Here is a 19242-nt window from a genome sequence, read left to right as displayed (position 1 = left end):
CTTATTTTGAATGTAAACATGTGACTTCCGGTGTTTCTCGCTGTTCATGCCAGCTTTCTCTAGTCACCCTTCCTCCTGTCCAGCCTGGGGAAGCTGTGAGGGAGTGTCGCCGACGCGCAACTCAGATGAAATTGGGTTCGTCAGATTGTTTACACCGGGCTAAATCGGCGGGCGGTGCTCTTTACGGTGTAAATTAGTTACACCCCCCCTCCACCGAAAGCAATAAATGAAACCAATATCAAAGTATAATAATAGAATATATAAATTCTAATCAAAGCACACCAAAGTAAGCAATCAGTAGGTTTGTCTTGTATTGACACATACAGTCTCCCCCAGTTTGTTTAGCAGCATCATTATAAAACACGGTTTTGCTTGTTTATTGATACTGAGATGCTTAATGACATCTTAGGCTGGAAAGTGAGAGCCCCATTTACACAGGTCTCACGGGAATATTAGAGGGGAAGGTTCAAAGTCTTCCTCCTCCCTCCTCCCCTCTCTGCTCTCTGTCCGCAGTCAGACGCATCTGGAATCGGTGCGAACCGTAACACAGCCTTTTCTGCTTATTTTGCATCTTACACCGACAAATATGACGTTTTGCTATAGTGTTAAGATAATTCAAATGAAGACGTTTCGCTGCTGAAAGATCCAGGGAGGAGTTTCAAACTTTTTCTAAGCGCAAAGTGGAAGAAGAATTGGAGCTGGAATTCTTGGGAGATATTTGGGAATTTTGGACCTTTTACGCACAGGACGACCTTCTATTTAAGGAGAAATTTCCAACTACGGGAAATATCAAGCAATCCACGCTTATTATGGGAATATTGTAGTGTTTTTCCTCGGGTTGGAGGTGTTTTCCGCACTGTGTTATTTCCGAGCAGAGCTGACCCGAGGGCAGAGGGGAGCTAAATGCGGCTGACTGGTGGCGACCCTGCACCGGGAACCATGAACAGCAGCAGCGGCTCTGGGAACTTCCTGCTGGTCCCCATACCGGAGTACCCTCTGCTGGACTGCGTGCCCAACAAGACAGTGAAGATTGTGGTGCTGGGGGCGAGCAACGTCGGCAAGACCGGTATGGATGCATGGATGCATGGATGGAGGAGTTAGAGGTGCAGCTTGGCTGATGTTTTTAAACACGAACTGGAATAAAACAGCTGCCTTTTAGGGATAAACAGTGGGTAAAAAGGCTATAACCTAATTATAACTGCTGATTAAACTACCCATCATGCAGCTTGTCACTGTAAGGAATATTTTTGTGATGTATAGATGTGTGAATATCGTTCTGTGCCCCTGCGGTTCAACCACTCCTGCACACCAGGGGGCGACATTTTGCACTCTGTGTAGCTTTTTATACTTGATTAATTTGTTTGTTTGTTTATATTTACCTTTAATTCTTTATAATCATTGGTGGAAATATTCAGATCCTAAACCAAATTAAAGCAGAACATTTGCTCCCCATAACTGAGGGCATACAAACATGACTAAAACAAGTCATTCTAAAAGTCTAAATATTATTTCTATTAATAGTAATGTAGTTGCAATTTGGTTTGTAGGCCAGATTACTCATCACATCCAGTGAAAACAGTTATCTTCTGTATCTCAGGAGGGAGCTTTTTTAAGGGATAAAAATAACCCTAATGATGTCATCGTGATGTCATCTTTGGCTTGGAGACAACAAAGTTAAAACAAAAAGTCTGGGTTACAAACAGGACTTACATGGAAAGTTGGAAGATGAGGATGTAAAGCAGGGAGGTTTAAAAGAAAGATGCTATCAAGGAGCATCATGGGAAATGTAGGATCAAGTGTTTTTAGAGCTTTACTTCTTACTAGAAAATAAAAGTCTTTATATCTCTGTCTGTGCTGCTCCAATTTCAACCATTTTTCTTTTAAACTTTGTCTTGTAGCTCCCCAACTTTATGAACGTGCATCGCCTGAACATCAGAAGGGCCCTTTAATATGCATAATCTGTGGAGTAATCCTTTAATTCTAACTAATTGGTTTCCTAAAACCTCTAAAACCAAAAAAACAAAGCTGGATGAGACAATCATTAACCACTACAAGATGATTGCAACATCTGATTCTGGGTTCTGGTGAATCATTTTCTTTGTTCAGACTTTGGGCCTGTTTGTTTAGCTTATCTCTATGCTAACAAAGCCTTCAAAATACAAAATATGTCACAGAAAGAAGGAAATTCCAGCAACACTCAGGAACCGCAATCTTTAATTTGTTGTTTTTCCTTTGCGCAGGCTAATTAAATCCATGTTCTGCCTCCCTGATCCAGTGTTTTCTTCTTTCTTTCAGCTCTGATCGTCCGATTTCTGACCAAGAGGTTCATCGGGGATTATGAAGCAAACACTGGTGAGTTTCCATCCATCTGTTTTGAATAAGAGAAGAAACATTTGTCAAAGTAAGCAGGAAAAATACTGCATGTACTGATTTTCCCTCTGCAGGAGCACTCTGCTCTCCCACTATTGATTCATTCATCCATCTCTTCATTCATCCGTCCATGTGTCTCTTTGGCTCTCTGCAGGGGCTCTCTACTCCAGAAAGGTCACACTGGATGGGGAGGAAGTGTCGCTTCAGATCCAGGATACCCCCTGTGTCGCTCTGCAGGTAACTTATGGAGGCAGCAGCCATGTTGTCACGTTTTGTGTTTTCATGTTTTTGGCAACCTGTTTCGTGCTCAGTGCTGTACTGCTTTTGCACTGCACCGTTCAAAGGTGATTTAGCAATCAAACAAAGCAGCCAAAATGTGCCTTCTCAAACTAAATGTTTTTATGTAATGATTGCACAAGGAAGGGAAAAGATAGGTGAAGGATCATAGTGTATTTCCTTGTGGGATCGTGGTCTGAACAAACCTGGCAAGCAAAGCACTTTGCTCAACTAATGTTTTGTAATCCTGTAAAAGATGTATCTAAAAGAATGTAATGTTTTTGGCACAAAATCCAGGCAAAGGAAACTGTCAGTGGAAATATAACCCAACACTGGGAAATGACATTTCAACATCAGGCATTGTGAATAGCTCAGTGATTTCATTAAACCTACAATTTGTGCTTGATTTGTGTTATACAGAGGCCACAGTCCTTGATGCGGCAGCTCTCGCTCTCTTCCCCTGTTTCCGACAATATCCAACTCTCACTCAATAAAGGCATAAAAGGCCCAAAAACATCATCTTTCATTTGTGTTATACCTCTAAGTATGCAAAAGTAGTTGAAAATAGTTGTGGGAGAGTCTGAAGAGTATGTTTTTTCTAGTAGATAACAGCCTCCCTGGCAGCATACTGCTGATGCTAACGTTGTTTACTCATGTAGCCTCGCAAGATTGTAGCTAGCTGTGGTTAGTGGGAGCTTTTTCCCCCGAATTTTTTCAGCTAATATGCACAAGATGGATTGTATTATTTATTGTTTTATATTTGTAGGTGTGTAATAAAAAAAAAGAATGATACAATCACAGCTAATGTAGATGGTCATGTAGCTTTACAAGTTAGCTGTGTTGGTCAGTCCACGTTTATTTAACCGCACTGCTTTTGTATAAACTGCTCCACAAAAAGTTTTTCTAGTTTTGTGTTTTTACAAACTTAAAACTTAATTTACTTACAACCAAGAAAAGCTAACTGACAGTTAGCAAGTCAGCTAGCTTGTAGAGTAACTCACAATTGCCTTGTTCTGAGCTAGCTAGTTTCGTAGCGAAAATACTTGTCCAACGTGCTCTGTGGGGACACTGTGGCACAAAACACCACAACAAATTAGACCGTTAAGTCGACATTAATCGTGAAATACATTTTTAACCCTTTTAGATTGCATCCTGAATCATTTTGTGCACCAATAAAACAATATGATAAGCAATTACAAGAACATATCAGCCTTTAACTATTAGCAGCACAGAACTAAGATTCATTAGTTAGCTAGCTAGCAACAGAACGGTACATCAGTGTGGGTCAGTGTTTAAATCAAATTCTTCCTAATTTTCTCACCCAATTATTTAGCGTGTTTTACTGTGGCATAATTAGCATTTTTGTTGAGGTCACTGTTTAACGTTCTAGCTGAACTTATCAAAGCCCCAAAAACGTTCAAAAACAACCATTTTTATCTCAAAGCATTTTCAGGAATGTATTTGAAGTAAGAGGAAACGACTCCAGTGACCATCTCCTCGCTCTTGATGAACATAATGAGTGCAACATGCCACACGGCTCACCCTGCTCGAAACCGGCGGGCTGTTTACAGAACCAGGCCTGAGAGCTGCTCATTTCCTCACAAAGGGGGAGATAACAGAGGGTGAGGAGGAAGTCCCTCCTGATGATGGTGACCGGCTTCCAGAGATTAGACAGAAATAATTGATGTGTGGAGGCAGAGAAGTTACTGAGCTTCTGAAAGACTGCGTATACATTAGTAGAGTTATAGAGGATTTAATGTGAAATTCTGGTGTTTGGGATCCACAGAAATAAAACTTCATTGTTATTCAGCAGAAAGTAAACCGTTTTTTCCAAAGAAAACTAAACAAATCTTTAACTTTTGATTAGAAAAAACAGGCTTTGTTGGGTAATTATGTGGACAAAGTAAACTGGATATCCCAAACTGAATTGTTCCTAAACTGACGACTGGGTGGTCCGGGGTCTCTGGAGTCATAACTCTAAACCAGCTGGTGCTTCTCTATTAACAGCTGTTTGTCTTGGCAGAGTGCCTTTCAGTAAAATCACCACCTGCTAACTCACTTTTAGCTGCGCTGGAGGATGCAATGACAATTTCTGGACGGTTGTGGACCCTTTAAGTCTTGTGGACATCTGATGCCAGTTTCTGCAGCTCTACTTGGTTTGGGGTTCGGAAAAGATGAACTCTTAATTGGAATGAATCCAACATGGCTTCCCTTTCTGCCCATTATGGAAAGTCTAAAGAATAAATTAAGCACTGATGCTATTCCTCGCAGGTCTTGGTGGAGCACCATATCAAGTTTTTAATATTACATCCATGCTCTGGTACCTACAACCTATCAGAGCAACAAAACATGGGACGCAGTGACTAGCTAGGCTAGTTAGCTAGTTTCAACATCCAGTTCATAACGATAGCCATTTGAGGTTGTTTGGGCATCTGATCAGGATGCCTCCTGGGCCCCTCCCTGGGGAGAATTTTTGGGTCGGCCCAAAGCTCGCTGGAGGGATTATACATCCCACCTGGCCTGGGAATGCCTTGGGATACCCCAGGAGGAGTTGGAAAATGTTGCTTGGGAAAGGGACGTTTGACCCGACCTTGGATAAGGGGAGGAAAATGGATGGATGGATGGAGAACATTTGGTAGGAAACCTTTCACATCATTGTGGTTGACCAGACCTGAATCAGGTCGGGTGGAAATTTGTACAAACTGGAGGGTTGCCAGAGGAATCTGCCTCAGACTAAACTATAACCCCTAAGCTCTGATATATTCTGGTATATTTAAAACACTTACCTGTCTGTCTGTGGATCTCTTACAGGATGATGCAGAGGGCCTGTACTGCCAGGAGCAGATCAACAGGTCAGACTTCTTTATTAAATCTGAATCAAACTTAATACAAAGTAATATCCTGTAATAACTGTTCAGTAACTGCACTTCCAGGTCGATCTACTGGGCGGACGGCTACGTGCTGGTTTTCTCAATCACAGACCACAACAGCTACCGCACCATCCAGCCGCTGTACCAACACGTCAGGCGCATACACCCCTCTGGAAACATACCTGTCATACTGGTCAGTGTGTATATGTGACAGTGATGATCCAACTGTTGGCGATGCATTGGGGAAAGTGTGTTAAAGTTGATCAAATTGATGTTGAGTTGTTTCATTTGAAATGTAAAATGTCTCCCGTCGCAGACTAAGATTGGATTAGACACCAACAGTAATTCAACTAATGCAATCAATACAGTTAATATTAAACTCAATCAGGTTTAATACCAACACATGTCATGCATTATGTTTCAATCATTGTTCCCACAAACAGAAGCAAAGATTTTCACTGCAGTTTCCCCACTAACCCTAATCCCCATAATCTCATCTATCCTGTAATCTGTAATCTGCTGCAGGTTGGAAACAAGAGCGACCTGCTGAGAGCCCGACAAGTGCCGGCAGACGAGGGCGAGACGTTAGCCGCTTCACTAGGTCGGTCTTCTACGCCGTATTAGTCTTATAATTTATGGTCTCTTTTATATATGTTCTCTTCATGCCTCTAGTTGTTTGCACCTTTTTTAATCATATTTAAAATGCAATCGAAATGACTCAATTGGCCAGAGTGTTTGTGTGCAGAGTTAAAAGTTAAGCAAAATCGCAACACGTCTCAAAATGTGACTTCTGGGAATGTAATAAAAAAGACCCTGAAAACGTTTATAATCTATCTTTAAAATTAAAATTTTATCAGCAACATTCATTGTTACAGTTTTTAATCATTTTTAATGAGTTGAAAGATATAGTAGGTGGAATTTACACATTAAAAATGCCCGAAAACATCTGTTTTTTCTGTATTTCTATTCAAGTTAATGGTACATTATCTCATACTGATCGTTCAACAAGATTGGGGTGTGGTTTGACAAGTTTTCATAAAGCTAATATGACCTCCTCATCATCTCTCACACACAGATTTTCCCACAGTAGCTAATTCGTAAACACATCTGGCAGATGTTGATTCGATCCCTGAATGCATCGTCTAATTATGACCAGTGTGGGGAGAACACATCTCTGCCTCTCTCTGAACTATATCCTGCATGCTGCTTAATGAATGAGGAATGCTGAGTGTTATCTGAAAGATAAGAGCCCGATCTGAAAACTGTGTCTGCTCGCAGGAGGAGTTTACTTCGAGGCCTCGGCAAGAGAGAACCACGAGGGCGTCCACGCCGCCTTCATGCATCTCTGTCAGGAGGTGGGACTATTTTCTGTTAGTGATTTGTTGCTTTGTTAAGGATGAATCTAACATATTATTTTGTCTCTATGAAAGCATGTTACAGACAAGTATCGGGATGTGTTGCACCAAACTTTCGAGGTTTTTCTCTTCCTGTGGGAACTTTGATTACAGGCTGTTTCCCACTGGTGCTCAGAGTCGCCATAAAATTCAAAAATACCACATGTTTGTGTTTTTAGACAGAAAGAGGTATACCAGCCCACATTGGTCTGTTCTGTATATTTGCTTTTCTGCTGAGGTAATAACAGAGCCCAGAGGCTGAGTACATTTGAGTCTGATTAGACTTTATTTCCTTCTTTGGTGTTCAGTAGTGCCGATCCTTTAACCTTGCTTCAGCGATAAATTCCAACTGACTTCATATAATCTGCAATTTCTCTCAACTCTACTGAGCATTTTAGTGTCTTTCAGCCCGTTGTTTTGGTCTTATGGCCCTCAATTCATCCTAACCAGGTTTCCAACCACTGCAGGTAGATTATTTCAGGAAAAAAGGTCTGACTTTACACCACCCTCCCAGCATCAGTCTGCAGACATACAACGTTAGCAACTAAATGGTGGCCTTAGTGGAGCATTTAGCAACTCAAGGGTCCATCTAGAGTTGGTGGAGACCAAAATCAGAGCCAAAAGCAGAGTTTAAAGTTTGAATTATTGAAGGAACATTACAAAAAATGTTGGTGGGTTGGAATATATTCAATTGTTTTCCAACAATGGGTTTGAATTCTGGTTTGGACGTAGTGTGCTCCAGGTTCCTCCCACAGTCCAAAGACATGCTCGTTAGGTTCATTGGTGACTCTAAATTGCCCGTAGGTGTGAGTTTGAGCGTGAAAGGTTGTCTGTCTCGATGTATCAGCTCTGTGGTTGACTGGCGATCGCCCAATGACAGCTGGGATTGGCTCAATGTGCTCTCTGTGTGTTCCAGGTGATCCGGGCGCTGGGAGGAGGGAACGGGGAGAAAAGACGAGGAGGCCTCCACCTGGCGCGACCCAAATCTCCCAACATGCAGGAGCTGAAGAGGAGGTTCAGGCAGGTCCTCTCCTCAAAAGTCAAGTCTGCCACGACGCTCTGATTGCAGGATGGCAAATTAAGAGCTTCCATGGAAATAAAAGTTTCAAGTCCTTCACTGATGGAGGGCTGGAGACAAATGGCAAGAGGCTTGGATATCCAAGACTTCAGAGTTTGAAGTCTGGGAATTTGGCATTTTGGCATCAGACAGGCGGATAAAGACTGAATGGAGCGTTCTGGAAGTTAAGCTCTTCTTTGTGGTTTGGACAAAGATCATAGTCAACATGACCTCTTCCAGGTTCAAGTTCAACAAGTATGCTGCTCAAATGTCACAGACTGTTAAACAAACAGCTCTTGCTGTGTCAGAAAGTTGGCGTGTTTACCCTGAACGAAAGTGTGTGTGTCAGTAAAACGTCACCGACCGCGTCACTGTAAACCAAATCATGTCTCAGTTTTCTTGAGGCTGAAAAACATCCAACAAAAGGGAATTTAATAATTCAAATTATGAAACAGTAATCGACAAGACAAAAGGTTTGTTCCTAAGCCTTTTTGTATTGTTACATTTAATATTTTTTGATGGTTTTGGATCTAAATGCTGCCCAAAATACATCTTTTTCATGTGGTAAAAAGTAGTCAATCCATGTTAGATTAAAGCCAGATTTCACCTTTCCTGATACCAAATAAATGACGTGTGAGTCTCCGTCCTCTCTGTTGCTGCTTTAAATTCTTCTTAAGACAGAACTCTGAACCAAAACAGGAAATGACCCCAAAATGCAAACGTTCAAGGCTATTCACTGAGACGTTTGACAGCCGGAAGGGAAGCAGAGTGTAAGAAAACAAAGCAAGGACAAACTCCTGGGATATATGGAAGACAAAGGCTGCCCGTGATAAAATAAAACCAATTATTGAAATGAAAATTACAATAATATAATAAACTCCATAATATAAGTTTTTTGGGGTATCCCAGAGGAAAACAGGTAAAATGTATATACACGTTATTTCAACACTATTTTAATTTATTTTCCTTTGAAACACATTCAAAACACACAAACTGCAGCCTTCCACCTGTTTTCGTCGAGTTAGCAATCCTGCTAGCTACCGGTGCAGTAGCTGAGCTCAGCCTCCGGTAATGTTGATTGTTGTGAGGATGGCGGCTGCAGTGGTGATCATGATGGCGCACGTCAGTGAGGAAGCTTTCGCTAGATTATAGCGCCATCGTCAGGGTAACATACTGTAACACAATAAAATACGTCTCTCTGCATTTTATACTGGTATATTGGACGCACCGGTTTAAGGATGCAGCCCACTTTTTAGATGGGAAAATTGATTAAAAAAAGTGCGTCTTATAAAACAGATTTATGAATGACAAAATTGACATTTTTATTGAACATTAGAAATATAAAATGACTGCCAAAATTAAAATCAAAATGTACCATTTATTGGTTTTCTCCAGTATCAGAGTAATCCAGATTGTTAATAGCTAATTTGGCAAACTTTTAAAAATATCAATTGACCAAAATGTCAACAAATATAGACTTAAAAATGTAGTTATCTCTTGTTTGTCTGAGGGAGCCATATGTATATCCATAGTATATCCATATACACTTGAGGTCAACTATTTTATAATTTGGCCTGATATTCAAACATTGAAGGTTAGATGTTAAATTTATATGTTACGTCTTATTTCCATTATATAATTCTGTTTTAACACAAAAAATAATGTAGCATGATTTATCATTTCAAAAATGGCAAGCACAGGCTTCCATACTCAGCTGTTTAATTTATGTTTTTTAACCAGTTTGAACCCCGGAGGCCATTCATTCTTGGCTTAAGTTACAAAAGATGTAATTAGATGTTTTAAAACCCCTAATGCATCACTAAAATGCACATGACTTAATTTACAAGCCCTGCTTTGACTGTAATGGTGACTTAAGGTACATTTTTCCACTATAGCTCAGCCCAAAGAATCCAAACTGTAGACGTGAACGCAGGTCTATTGTTATTTTAGGGAAGTTTTAGTGTTTCAAAGAGTTAATGCTGCTCCGGAGGCCTTTTCTTTCCAACAAGAAGGAATTTCATTGGTACTGAAAGACACAGCTGGAAATATAAAGTAACTGGTTGTGTCTCACGAGTCAAATTCACAAAATGTATTGAATCAATGATGTGATGTAGCTGTAAAAAAAAAACAGTCTACGCCATATGGTAAGAACTGGGAGGGATGTAAAAAGAAGTTGTATGTGTGTGTGTGTGTGTGTTTCTGCCGTTCTCATGACCTCTCCTCTCATTTACACACACACAAAATTCCCACTGAAGACAAATTCCTCAGCATCTGGAATTTCTTTCTTGGTCGCTGAACCGCCACTCTAACCCTTTAACGCACAAACCATTTTAAAAATTGTCTGCTGACCCCAACATGTGACCTCATGACCTTTGACCTTTAAGTGCAGCACGGCTCCATCAGAGGCTGGAGAAAAGTTGAGATAAAGAAAGTCGTCCAAAGGCAGAAATCCTGAGATGCCACAACAGAAATAAGTAATGTGTGAACGTCGGAGAGATTTTCCACATCATTTTGAGCTAGTCCAATTTTCTCTGGTGTTTTCTTTTCAGACCCTCACTTTACTTCCCACACACACACACACACACACACACACACACACACAAACACCCTGTCGCTCCTAAAGGCCTCCTTCCTGTGTGCCATTGGAGCAAGTGTTCTCACATTCTTACATGAACAAATGAGACATGTCTCCCTTAAAAGCGGGCAATCTGTCCCGACGTGGACGTTAAATGTGAGTTTATTTGATAGATGAAGACTTCATGTGACATTCAGAGGCCAGATTTAGAAGTTGGAGCCTCCACAAACTGTTGCCTTTTTCGGTAAGAAGAAAAAGAGCCAAGGTAACAAAAGTCAAAATATCATCGCTATTATTACTAAATGTCCAGTTCTGCAGCATGCTTTTACTCTGTGTGTCATGCAGTTGAGCTGATTGGTTAAGAAAGGATTGGTTTATATTCAATTAAAGAAGTCATAAGTCTAAACAAGGGGGCCAAAATCTTGATCTTGTAAGAGAAATTAAACAACAACAACGTCCGATTATTACAAAAAAATCATTTTGGTCTCTAAACCTCAATCAGGTCATATGTGTTGCAAAGCACAGCTCCTATGTGCTTATGGAAATGTGGTTCAGAACTGTAACACCGTCAATTAAGGCAACACAGGTTGTCTGTTCAAGCTCATTATTACAAAATATATTTAAGTTTATTTAAGGCAGCAACCCCCAGCAACCACTGTAATGATGATGGGAGTAAAGGAGTAGCATAAGGCCAAATTGAAAGGTTGGGGTGGATGGATTGGCCAAATGCAATGACTATATATAAAGATGGACGATGTGCCTCCATTTATTCTCATTGTACAAAATTGAAGCCCTCTGACGGGTGCTGCCGTCTTGCGCTGGTCGCATCATTTGGAGCCAGAGACTGGCTCTACTGCGGGTGGATCATAGCCACTTCCGCTAACTAAAACACACACTTAACTTACCGAAAACGAAGGCAAAGATCCGACACGGTGGTGTATTTAAAAGCTAGTTACGTCTCCGTTCCTCCTTGGGAACACAACACTGCAAGAGCCCGATTTGTCAATAGAGCTGTCAATCGTGAGGTCACACCCCCTTTTTATAGGATCAAAAAACTAATTAAAAACAAACTTGTCAGAAAAATGAACACTTGAACATAAATCAGCATGATAAGAACTAACTATAATGACAGAAACCATGTTTGAGAAAAATGGATTTGACGTGTATTTTGATTTTATAGTTTGACTCATGTCCCATCTGTCAACATGGAGGAGGCGGGCTTTATGACCTATACTGCAGCCAGTCAGCAGGGGGCGAGAGAGAGGGTTTGGCTCCATTTTCAGGGGGCTGTCATGTCGGCCATCTTTTTTTACAATCTATGGTCAAAGGTAAAACTTCAACCCTGATGACTCGTGTTTGTGTCCCATGTATAGCTAAACCAAAAGTCAACGTAGCCAACTTTTGTGTGTGATTTAACTTCTGAAACATAATCAAACAACATTAGTGTAAAATGACACCATGGAAAGGCATACATTCCTAGCTAAAGGTAATGTAACTATGAACAGACTTAATGGGAAAAAAATGAGCACGCTACATGCTCTTGAAGAAAATGATTCTTGATTTCAGCCCCAAACTGATCAGCATGGCTAGGACCATTCATTCAAGCAGGGCCTGAACAAGCAGTGAAAATTACCGGACGTATGGTTGGATCACACCAACATGTATATATTGATTAAACTGCCAAGGCTCATTGGGATGTTTTGCTCTTTCAAAGAAATTTTGTTACTGTGTTTGCATAAAAATGCTTTTCTTTTAGTCCATGAGCAAGAGGCTTGGTGCATGAGGTCATGGCATAAAATTAATTCAGATGTCTCTTGTATGTTGGCGGGTCTATGGGGAAACAGTCAGTGTGCTTAGCCAGCTTTCTTTTGGTGTGTATCAGAGTAGATTCAATTAAAAACAGCAGAGTTTGTAACACGTTTAATCTCTAGCTGACAAAGACAGATGAAATCATGGTCAGCATATCAACACCCAAGTGGCCCAAGCAACCAGACACAAACATGGGTGGGTGTTCTTGTTCTGGTGACCACTATGAGAAAGGTCTTTATCAACAACAGCAGTGTGGAGGACATGAACCAGCTGTGTGTGCATGTTTGTGTGTGTGTGTGTGTGTGTGTGTGTGTGTGTGTGTTAAGGCCTCTGTTATCTGCAGGAGGCGGCAGGAAGTGAAGGTCCCGTCTGGGATGAAGTCAAGACCTCAAACCCGGAGAGAGGAAGAGGGACAGAAAGGAACGAGAGAAAAACTGTAAGAAGATCTAAGACTTTAGGAAGCAAAACAAAATATGAAATAAATAAAAACAGGGAGAATGAATCATTTTAAAGAGACAGAAAAGGTTTACAGAAGCAGGGAGGGGGAAGTTACTGGGTGTTGAAGGGAGACAGATTAAATGAGACAGAATAACACAGAGACAGGAAGATTATCAGGGTGTTTGGACAGACATAAAACAAATGGACGTGTCAGCTTTCAGCACAAGATACTAAATGTTCAGCTCCCCAACCAGGGGTGGATCCAGGGGGGTGGCCTGATTGGCCACCCCAAGTGCCCCCCCAAAATCCTAAACTAGGATTGGCTATTTGCCTTGTCAGAGGCGGGACTTGTGTTAAAATCTATTTGGGCTGTGTTGCAACAGGCTGCTCGAAGCTTTCTTTCCATTTCAATGTGGCACATTTCCTTTAGTACTTTAAATTGTTACTCTGACCACACATCTTCTGTTTGAGTCCTTAAAGAATTCAGCTTAGAAGGGTTAATTAAATGCTATTCATTTGCATGTGTTGCCTCCCACAGTTGGGCCACCCCAGTCAGAAAAGTCTGGATCCGCCCCTGTCCCCAACACAACCATACTGTTTAGACTGGCAACTAACTGAAACCCTCTGATTCTCCTTCTAGAAAATGAAACAAAAACGTTCACAAGTGAATTGGATTCGACTGTGGTCGTCTTGCTGTGTAGTCATATACCATACTTAGACAGCTTCCTGTTTAGTACAACCTCTGCCTTTGTTTATGCCTTCCTTTCATTTTTGGCTAAATGACTCCAAGTATAGACTTAATGCTTGAACAAAATCGGAGGTCTGCTGTCTCTATTTTTGGCCCCAACGCTCCCAACGGATGACCCATCCAGCCTCCCATTTCCCCTTTCTCTCCCTGCCTGCCCTTTTTCTCAATCTCCCCCATCATACACCATTTCTTGAGACCAGGCAGACCAAGGACCAAACCAAAGCAGTGCTCTGCCCATGGGCTCTTCTAATAGTCGATGCTGAAGGAGGCTAAAGCAATTTCTACTCGAGCTTCTCTTTAATGTTTTGATGTGGAAATTCTGAACACGTCCTCTGCAGACTCTCTTCCTATCTTTATCCTTTTATCAATGGTTTATTTTCCAACACATCTCTTCCTTTGCTCTCTCCAGCACTCCCCATTTTCCCCTTCGTCTTAGCTTGCATCATGTTTTCAAGATAAGCTAACGGTTTTTAAATGGTCAGATCCATCACCATAAATTCAGTGTGGCAAGCTACTGGAACGCTCTCAAGGCAAGCAACTCAGGCTTTCTTCCCTGAGTGTAACTCCATCCTTTTACTTGAATAAAAGTAGCATACATAGAAGATAGATGTCAAATTAAGCCTCAGAAAATTGAGCCTTTTAAGAAAATATTGAAGAACAAGTCTGACAATCTTTTCCCCATTTCTTGCAGAGAGTCAGATGAGGAAACTGAGACCACTCTCTTATCTGTACGCTAGCTTTGTAGGCTAGCAGGAGGTTAGCTAGCTTTCACAAAGAAACGAAAGAGCTAGCCTGGCTCTTCTGTTTTACTGTTTTTTCTTTCTGTTTAGATAAAACAAACATCATTTCTTGCTGAGTCAGATGAGGAAATTGATACCACTCTCTTATCTATACACTAGCTTTATAGGCTAACAAGAGCTAGCAGGAGGTTAGCTAGCCTGGGTCTTCTGTTTTACTTTAGATAAAACAAACATCATTTCTTGCTGAGTCAGATGAGGAAATTGAGACCATTCTCTTATCTATACACTAGCTTTATAGGCTAACAAGAGCTAGCAGGAGGTTAGCTAGCTTTCACAAAGAAACACAAGAGCTAGCCTGGGTCTTCTGTTTTACTTTAGATAAAACAAACATCATTTCTTGCTGAGTCAGATGAGGAAATTGATACCACTCTCTTATCTATACACTAGCTTTATAGGCTAGCAAGAGCTAGCAGGAGGTTAGCTAGCTTTCACAAAGAAAGGAAAGAGCTAGCCTGGCTCTTCTGTTTTACTTTAGATAAAACAAACATCATTTCTTGCTGAGTCAGATGAGGAAATTGAGACCACTTTCTTATCTATACACTAGCTTTATAGGCTAACAAGAACTAGCAGGAGGTTAGCTAGCTTTCACAAAGAAACACAAGAGCTAGCCTGGGTCTTCTGTTTTACTTTAGATAAAACAAACATCATTTCTTGCTGAGTCAGATGAGGAAATTGATACCACTCTCTTATCTATACACTAGCTTTATAGGCTAGCAAGAGCTAGCAGGAGGTTAGCTAGCTTTCACAAAGAAAGGAAAGAGCTAGCCTGGCTCTTCTGTTTTACTTTAGATAAAACAAACATCATTTCTTGCTGAGTCAGATGAGGAAATTGAGACCACTTTCTTATCTATACACTAGCTTTATAGGCTAACAAGAACTAGCAGGAGGTTAGCTAGCTTTCACAAAGAAACATAAGAGCTAGCCTGGCTCTTCTGTTTTACATTAGCTTAAACAATTATCATTTCTTGCTGAGAGTTAGATGAGGAAATTGACACCACTCTCTTATCTGTATGCTACCTTTTTAGCCTAAATGAAGCTAGCAGGCTTTAAGCTAGCTTTCACAAAGAAACAAAAGAGCTAGCCTGGCTCTTATATTTTTGTTGTGGATTTAACAAAAACCATTTTGTCTAAATTTGTCCGTTTTAAAAGTGCTGGCAGCTTATTTTTGATATTTGGACAGAGTCATGCTACCTGTGTCCCAGCTGTATTTTGACAAGCTAAGTTAGGCTAATTAGCTTAGCCTAGCCTAACTAACCTAATTCATTCATCTCACTTTTGGCAGGAAGGGAATTAAGTATATTTCAAAATTATAATTCTACACTGAGATAACTAATTTTCCTTTCACCTGAATTTATCAATCTCATTTCCTGGATTTTATGCTAACCTGTTTCAGAGTTTGATCTCCAACATATCTTTGTTCCACTCTTGTTGCTAACAATTTTCTTTAAGGAGATTATAGAAAAACATGAAAGACATGTTTGAAATTCTTTAGTAGGGCCTATAAACCATCCAGATATATATTACCAAAGCAGATGATATCAATCAAAAAGATCCCTCTGATAAATCTGTTTGGTTTACGGGTTTCTCTATCCTTTGACTCTTTGTTTCCATAATACAAAATCTGCTTCAGTGCAGCTCTTTGAGAGGAGGGAGATTAGCAAATGGTCCCTGTAGTTGCCATAACAAATAAACAGCAACCACAGCAACTTTATGTGCTCAACAGTCACTTATGCTAGCTGCCTCTTGGACACTATCTGATGGAGTGATGCAGCTTCATAAGCCAGAGATGTCAGCCAGCACAACACAACAAAGGACAGAAACATGGTGCGTTTGAAAAAAGACACAAATGTTAAGTGTTTTGCAGAAAGTCTTGGGGTGCACTGATGATACATTTTCCTTTTCGAAACAGGTCATTAGTTAGAGAGACATCAACAAGTAGACATTTTTCTTCCTGTCTCTATTAACAGGCAGAGAGGAGTTGGAGAATGAGTCACACTTACAGATTTATGATCATAACAAACACTTTCTACAGGAAACAGGAGATGTTGACTGGATTTTGTGTTTTTGCGTTCGTGTTCTGACCTTTGAGGAAATAATTGAGGTTCTTATTAAATCCTTTTGAATGTTTTGGGTTGGAAAATATGTTTGTCTGTGGTTGTTTCTTGGTGGTGGAGTAGTTTTCATTCTTATATTTCATTCATGTCAATCTGCTTTTCAACATTTCTGACTTTTCATCGTCCCTCCTTTGATGAGCGGTCAAATTACAGACCCCATCTGATAAGGAGAATAAGTAGACTGACTGAGGAAGGGTCGGGCAAAAGAAAGGAAGGCACTGAATGGATATTTCAACATAAGTCCATGTTGAATTGACAGCTATTATTAATACAGTATGGTCTGTCTGATTCCAGCTTTTTTCAGCTACATCTATGTTAGATTTTTACCCACTGCATACGACCTGGATCGGTCTGCATGACCGACAATATATGGCCGAACAGTCCAACAATGGTATCACCCTACAAAGTTGATATTGCTAGCTTGCATTACATTAGCATTCAATTTCCAATCTCTTTGCAGCCCTGTTTTGGTCTCCACCAACACCTGTAAAAAAAAATATCCCCTTCTTTAGCTGTTTAGTGATCCACTATGCTACATTATCTGTCTGCGCTACAGCACATACCTCTCTCTAAAACCACAATCTGTACATTTTTTACATCAGTGTTCACGTATGCAATCAATAAAGAAAGCTAGTTAGTGAGTAAAGGAAGGGTTGGGTACTTTTTAAGAGCACCAAGCTAGCTCTGGCCAGCAGTCTTTGAGCTTAGCTAAGCTAATAGTCTCTCCTGGCTCTTGCGTTCAACTGAACTGTAATTGGTCCATGTCATTGTTCTATCTGTTGATATTTGCCATGACACCATTTCCTTTATTGTAAGAACTAGCCTTGAGAGGGTAAACACAACCTTAAAAGATTTGGCTAGCTCCAACAGGTGAATTGGTTTAATGAAACTTGTAATGATTCTGGAGGTCACTGTTCCCAAAAATCAGGGCTTCAGATCAGAAAACACTAATGACGGTTGTCTTAAAACCATGATAAAATGTATATTTTACCATTAAGTTTGGGGGACTTATTAATATGGCCATCAGTAGAAGCCTCATGTCACCAAAGAGTCTTGTATTCAGCTGCTGTTGCCACTGATGGAATTTAAAAACCTGTTTCATCCTGTATGTGGCCTCCCTGTGCCCCCGTCCATTCCCTCCGTCTCCACCAACAGCGGTGCCGGTCAGTCTTGAGAATGAGGGGCCCTCCGTCAGTGACCGCTAAGTGGCCGTTTCATAAAGATAAGTGCCATTCAGAAAAGAAAGAGCTTGAGATTGATTCAAAGAGTTGCTTATGGCAGAGACTGTCAACACCTGGATATAAGGAGGGCGTTTAGATGTGTACAGTAACCTGGGGCTGAACTCTGCTGGAGGCCTGCTTCTGAGTCAAAATGAACCTCAGTGATAGACAGTGCACCTCCAAAACTTCCTTTGATGTAGCAGTCAAACGTCAAAAACTAGAACTAGTTAGAAACTCTGTATTTTCTAGCTAGAATTCCACTGGAGCTTTTAGCCACATCTCATGGCCTTCCTCAACATTTACTTGAATACTGAGGTCACGTGACGTCAACTGAACTATCCCCTTGATAGAGCTTGTTTAGAAATCACATTGTGCATCTGTGTCATCAATCATTTTGTCTCAATTTAAACAACTCTGACAGCAGTTTAAAAATGCATTCATTTTTCAAAGAGGGTCAAAGCAGCATGTATTTATATTTGTTCTGCAGCATTAATGGAGTAAGGAGGTTCATCTGGCAGGTCAAGACTCCACATCTGGACTGATTTGTCTTGGGTTTGACATAATGTTGGTCGAGTCAGCATGAAAGAGAAAGAAAGCAAGAGCGGAGAGTATGATATATTGGTACAAAAAGAGATGCATGTAACAACTTTAGTATTCCAAAAGTCTTTGGCATCACTCCTAACACACACAAGCATTTTTCCTCATGTAGATGTGAAGAGAAAATACACATTTTGATGCCTTTTGTCCTACCTTTCCTGATTTCCACATGTTGTTTTCCTATTTAGGGATCATTGTAACCAAGTAAACCCCAAAGGAGAGGGAGAGCCTGTAAAAAAATGGCGAATCAGATTATAAAGTTGCCATCAGCCCCATGAAAAGGCCAGAATGCTGACATTTACCCTGCAGAAATTTGCAGCTTGTTTTGCCACATTGTGCAACGCAACGCCTTGTAACCTTTTATTACACTTTACAATGAAGGAGTGCGACACAGTGAGACAAGGAGAGAGTATCTGCTTTGTGTTGGCCCCCTTTGGATTCAAGAAGAAAGCTGATTTATTCCAGAAGACTCTTCACAAACACAACAGTTTTTATATGCAGGAGACACACTGAAGAGCCGAGTTTGGTTTCTGCATCCTGCTGCCCTCTACTGTAGCTTTCAGAGAAGCACTGTACTGTGTGTATGCTAATAAAACACAGTAATTTAAATAAACATTTCCATGTCTGACTGGATACAAGCCGTGTCAAAAAGTCTAAAGAGTCTTGATCCAACAACCTAATATTAATCATGATAATCAAACATTTTTACTTCACATTGGTCCGTGCGGCTTATAGCTACAGAGGTCCTGATAGGATTTGATATAATCTGACTGGACAGGTCACACACTTACTCGAGGTCATCTCACACACTCATGGACGAGCTTTAAACCTTCACCAGCTGAGTTAAATGAATGTATCATTGTAATACAAGGACATATATTTGGGTTCCTGATGCTGCAAAGGTTATTACAGGAGTATTTTGGATGTAACCGCAACAGGAAGTGATGAAACCATCCATTGGAAGGAAGACTTGT

General features: G+C 40.6%; 1 protein-coding gene across 1 annotated transcript; it reads left to right on the top strand.

The window, feature by feature from the left end:
- The first annotated feature begins 538 nt into the window (after nucleotides 1–538).
- On the top strand, nucleotides 539–8605 carry rasl11a (RAS-like, family 11, member A). The gene is made up of 8 exons (XM_069672388.1): nucleotides 539–1066; nucleotides 2296–2352; nucleotides 2525–2607; nucleotides 5458–5498; nucleotides 5580–5709; nucleotides 6042–6117; nucleotides 6795–6871; nucleotides 7827–8605. Exons 1-8 carry the CDS (start codon nucleotides 904–906, stop codon nucleotides 7971–7973), a joined length of 774 nt encoding a protein of 257 aa, XP_069528489.1. The 5' UTR covers nucleotides 539–903; the 3' UTR covers nucleotides 7974–8605.
- Nucleotides 8606–19242: the final 10637 nt, after the last annotated feature.

This window comes from Semicossyphus pulcher, unplaced genomic scaffold, assembly GCF_022749685.1.
Source record: "Semicossyphus pulcher isolate SPU_LCO1_2020_fin unplaced genomic scaffold, fSemPul1.0.p SCAF_21, whole genome shotgun sequence".
Lineage (NCBI taxonomy): Eukaryota > Metazoa > Chordata > Actinopteri > Labriformes > Labridae > Semicossyphus > Semicossyphus pulcher.
The sequence above is the reverse complement of the archived record's forward strand: the minus strand, read 5'-3'. Positions and strand labels throughout refer to the sequence as shown.

What these genes read in the sequence shown, in the direction of transcription:
- rasl11a (XM_069672388.1), top strand. Translation starts at nt 904, where the DNA reads ATGCGGCTGACTGGTGGCGACCCTGCACCGGGAACCATGAACAGCAGC. An exon ending in GAGCAACGTCGGCAAGACCG is followed by an intron (nt 1,067 to 2,295) that starts GTATGGATGCAT and finishes TCTTTCTTTCAG; the next exon opens with CTCTGATCGTCCGATTTCTG. An exon ending in TCATGCATCTCTGTCAGGAG is followed by an intron (nt 6,872 to 7,826) that starts GTGGGACTATTT and finishes TGTGTGTTCCAG; the next exon opens with GTGATCCGGGCGCTGGGAGG.